This window comes from Triticum dicoccoides, chromosome 4A (genome assembly GCF_002162155.2).
Source record: "Triticum dicoccoides isolate Atlit2015 ecotype Zavitan chromosome 4A, WEW_v2.0, whole genome shotgun sequence".
Lineage (NCBI taxonomy): Eukaryota > Viridiplantae > Streptophyta > Magnoliopsida > Poales > Poaceae > Triticum > Triticum dicoccoides.
The window spans coordinates 673,058,820-673,063,963 of NC_041386.1; the positions used below are offsets into that span (position 1 = coordinate 673,058,820).

General features: G+C 57.8%; 1 protein-coding gene across 1 annotated transcript; it reads right to left on the reverse strand.

Annotated features, from left to right (window-relative positions):
- Window positions 1-3,589: 3,589 nt before the first annotated feature.
- LOC119284044 (probable CCR4-associated factor 1 homolog 11) lies at window positions 3,590-4,423 on the reverse strand. Its single transcript, XM_037563344.1, has one exon. The coding sequence runs from the start codon at window positions 4,421-4,423 to the stop codon at window positions 3,590-3,592; it is 834 nt and encodes a 277-aa protein (XP_037419241.1).
- Window positions 4,424-5,144: the final 721 nt, after the last annotated feature.

Sequence of the window (5,144 nt, forward strand, 5' to 3'; positions counted from 1 at the left end):
ACGGGGGAAAGACATTTTCGCCCCAAAATATATATGCTTAATTGTGTTGTGAGCCTGCTCACAACATGCTCAATCGACCCCTCCTTCAAGTCACAGTGCTGGACCATCTCCCATCTCCGAGTGCCGCCTTGTACTACTCTTTCTGGTTCATGTATCTTTGATGTATTGCACTTTTCTTTCGTGTATTGTTAGTAATAAAGTTTTTTCTTACATGATAATACATATCTCATTTATATCATAACAGTCTTGTTAAGTCTCAGTCGGTACATATTCATAAGATCTTACATTGTTGAGATCCATACCAAAAGAAAAATCTCTTGTATTTTATGTCACTTAACTGAGACTTGGTTAAATCTCAGTCGATTGAGACTTAACCACACTTGTATCATAAAGATCATGGTATAAGTCACGTAACATTGACCTGACAAATTTGAAAAGACAGCATAACGGTAGCCTTTGCACAAAAGAGCACCAGACAAAAAAGAAAATTACAATCAAGACCTAAGAATCCTCTGAGCTTGACACTAACGCCCGTCACCTGCCTCTGGCACCACTACAACATCCACCAAAGGAAGAAATGATGATCATGAGGGATCATCTCCTCACTCGAGCTTGAAGCGGCTCCATCATTGATATGGAGCTTTGCGGACCTTCAAGGTCTCACCAAAGGTAAAACCAATACCGCTAAATGAATCAAACCGGGACAACACCACGGACATCTCATCGAACTCTATATCAGGCACCCCCTCACAAGTAAGACATCGGAGGAGAAAACCATATCTGCCATCCATGAACCACGAACCCACCACACGATCCATCATCCTGCAAAAAAAATATATTAGAAAAGGAGGATGACCCCGGCCTCTGCATCTGGGCGATGCATGCAATCATTTTATTAATTATTCACAAAGACTTTACAAAGCAATACATTAGTAAGTCTGAAGCCACCATCATGGCAACATCTGTTGCAACTACTAACCACTTGATGAAGGGGCGCTGAAGGTCCGAGTCGAATACCAAACAGACCTCGCACCAAAACATAACACTAAAGCTGGAGGACCCAGCCAAGCCTTTTGGCGGGTCTGGGGCACACACCGGTCCGGAGCACTCTGAGAGGCTGCCGTCGTCATCTTCCACCGATCCATATTCACAGCAGGTACTGAAGCATCGACCTTGGCAAGTCTGCCGTAGACGCCACCATGGCGCCAGACAACACCACTTCCAGATGCGCGTCCATCATCGTACATCCATTGCAGATACCCTGTTGCACCATGCTACCGAGACTCCTCATAGTAGTTGCGGGACATGGGAAGCTGCTCCACCGCTAAAACCGTCCACTGGTCCCTCAAGCCAATGAACACCTCCAAGAATGACGCCCCCAAGGAGGAAACGACACAAGAGCGCCACCATCATCCGATCGATTGATCAAGGGTTTCCCCTGAAGCTAGCGAGAGGAGTTGGGAGCTTCACCTCGATAATGCCTACATGAAGAAAGCGACGCCAAGGGCGTCACCATCACCGGCTCTGGCCACCGGCCGAAGACTAGGTTTTCATACGGATCCGTCCCAAGAACATCCAACCGACAACTTGTACATCTTCAATACCACCTCCAAAGCCCCGTAGCCAGTCGCCCAGGTCCGGTGATCATCCATAGTCGCACTGCCACCGCTGTGAATCCTGACGCTCCGGCCACGGCCGAAGGGCTCCACTACTGGAGCATGGATAGAGGGATGCCACCCCATCGTCGGAACGCCGGAGCAACTTCACCTTGGACATGGGTGCGTCCATGCTATACAGCCGCGGACGATCTGGGCTTCACCATCCGCCACCGCCCGGGGCCGTTGCCCTGGCATCCGCCGCGGCGCAGCGAGGCGACCACCCCGGCCAGGCCATGACCGGAGGCCACCACCGCATGCACCCGGCCCGATTTGCCCGACCATTCCCGGTATCCTATGCAGATGCCGTCAATGCAGACCACAATCTGCATTCACTCCTAAACTACCTACACCGTCTATATACCTATAAACAACCTACGTGTCCTTTTGTGTCGCTACTCTGTAAGAGCATCTACAGCCGGACTTGGCAAATACGGTCCCTCAAACACCCGCGGACACGCCCATACTCGTCCGCGGGCACTGACCGGGCATCCCTCAAATAATGCAATCTACACCCGTATACCTCAAATTAGAAACCTCAAATCCATATTATTACATGCAACCTGAAACCTAATCTAGCGGAGCTCGTCCGTCCCCCGCCGTGTCCATGTTCGATGGCCGGCTGCGCTCCCCAGAATGTTGGCCTCGTCGCCAGCAAGGTAGACTAGGGCATGGGACACGGGCCGGCTCAAGGGACTCAAGGCGCCGCTGTCTCCCATGCCCTACTCTTCCTCGTCGGAGTCCGGAAGCTTGACGGTGCCGGTGGGTGTGAGATCGATGATGGATCCGTCCTGGGACGAGCCGACATCCACCACGACACAGTTGTGGCGCCCGGACTGCTGGCCTATCCGAGGTGTCGGAGAATGCGACTCCGCCTCGCCGACGACCACCGCCGCGAGGGCTATCGCTGCCTTCCGCGCCCTCTGCCTCGCACGTCGGGCACGCCGCGCCATGCTCTCATCATACGAGCACCATGGTGTGTCCCGATGCTCGACGCGCTAACGGATGGGATGCGCGTCCGCCAACGCGTTTGGACGCCAAACGGACCGCACCGCCTCCCCTACCGCTGGATCCATGCACCATTTGGGCGGACGCAGTGGATTCCTTACGGAAGGAGTATGACTGCTGCCGTGCACGGGACGCCCCCCGGGAGTGGTGAAGCGCAAGCCGAATGGCCATCTTCTCCTCGCGGCCACGTGGGATGAGCTCGGAGTCAATCGGATCTGGAGGTGAAGGACTCGGATCCGCTGCCCGCCATGCCGATGACCGTCGGAGGTGAGGTCGGGTGTTGTAGGGGAGTGGAGGGGAGTAGAGTGAAGTGGCTAGGGTTTGGTCCGGCGAGCGGATGGAGAGGGATATATGTGGGAACGGGTGGGCCAGCGTGGGCCAGATCCGACGTGGCGGGCGTGCCCGGGCGCCTCCGTATCCGCCCCATATTTGGGCTGGATATGAGGGGTGCCGGTCAGTCCGTCGTTTAAGGGCCATTTGAGACGTTCGTCTGGGTCAAAAAATCGTGATTGGGTAGTGACCGGGCGAGCCGCCTGAGAGGTCTGACTATAGATGCTCTAAGCGGTGGGGCGTGCCGAGGCGAGAATGAGGGTTCATGTGGTAGAAGAATGCGAACAAGCAAGAAAATTGAATCACTTTGGATTCCTTATAGAGTACTAATAACATACTAGTAGTGATATCTTTGTGCAAGTCCAGTAAGCGCGCAATTAGACGAGCCCATCAATGTTTTCTTTTCTTAAATACGCACGAGTGTGTATATCATATATTAAAGGGAAAAGAGAAAGATCCCTCCGCTATTAAAAAGTTACATGAATATGAATATTTACAAGTGGCTCACAGCCACTCCACATACACAGCATACTACAGTCTAATACTCGGCACTATCCCACGCTGCGAGACCCTCGAAAAACGCGTCACTTCCTCTCTCAGCAGTCCTGCCTGCTTTCATGTTCGGGCCCCTCTCTCTCGCTAGCTTCTTGTGCTGCGACTGCGAGCCCATCGATCTTTCCGGCGTGTTTCTCGCGCATGTCGTACTCGTAGTTGGGGGGCCCCTCGCGGCACAACACAATGGCGAGCATCACGTCGGCGGTGAGAAGGCTGTCGGAGCCGGCGTTGTGGGCGACGCCGGCGCGGCGCTGGACGCCGAACTTGGTGGCCACCGTCTCCAGGCCACCGGGCCAGCCGCAGGTCTTGGCAATGTACTTGGCGTCGAGCACCCACGGGCCGAAGAGGTTCTCCACGCGCCTTCCGAAGTCCTCGAGCTTCTGCGGCAAGCCTTTGCGGCCTCGGAGGTGGAGCATCCTGGCGAGGTAGGCGAAGTCGTAGGAGCCCGAGAAGGCCACCCACGTGAGGGGCTCGGGGGCGCTTCTGCCCCTGCGCGGGCGGCGGTGGTTGAGGCCGGAGCGCATGAACTCGTCGGTGAAGTCGCCCGGGTCGATGCCGTCCTCGCGGAGCCTGGCGAAGTCCATGCCGTGGGCCTTGAGCATGGCGATGGACTCCGGCGCGTGCGGGTCGCGCTTCTCGTCGAAGCCCCGGAAGTTGAACTGCCACACGACCGGGTGGCTGCCCCCGGGCCCGGAGAGGGTGAGGCCGAGCTGCAGCAGGTGCTTCAGGCGGTCCACGTTGCGCCTGACGAGCGCGTAGGCCTCCTTCGGGCTCCGCAGTTTGCGCGGCGTGGCCGAGTCGTACACCGTGCCCGGGAACTCCGTGTCGATGGTCACCACCGGGTGCGTCGGCAGCAGCGCCGTGATGGCCGCCATCTCCTCGGCCAGGTTCCACTTCCACACGTCGCGCACCTCCACCTCATAGGGGCCCCTCGGGTAGAACGGCGTGGCGGAGCTCTGCAGCGCGCCCGGGCGCTCCGTGTCGATGGTCACCACCGGGTGCGGCGGGAGAAGCGGCGTCGTCTCGTCTTCCTGGTTCCATTCCCACACGGCGGGAACCTCGACCTCCGCCGGCGGCTGCGGGGCGCAGTGGACGTGGCGGGCGAAGGCGGGCTGGCCCACGGGCGACGAGGGCGGCGAGGGCGTCCTCGAGCCGCGACCGCCGCGGCGGCGGCGGCGGCGGTGGTCGTGAGCGTGGGCGTCGAAGGCGAACCGGTCGACGGGCGGCGGCTGCATGTGCACCAGCATGGGCCCGGGCATGGGCATGGGCATAGGCAGGAGGTGCTGCTGGTCGTACGTGGGCTGGAAGGGGTTCCAGACCATGCCCGGGTGGTGGTGGTGGGCGGGACCGGGATAGACGGCGTGGTGGTGCAGCGCGGAGGGCGGGTGGAGGAGGAGCGGGCCGCCGTCGCCGGAGAGCGCCATGGCTGCTGATGGAACGGAGGTGGCGTCGTCGTGTCGGCGGGAGTCTCGATCGTTTTCGCGCCGTGGAACGCGTCGTGTCTGTTTGTGTTGCGACGTGGGTTTGGTCTGATTTCAATATATAGAGACGCGCGTGTCGGTGCACGTACCGTGGATCTGAGTAGGAAACGGACAC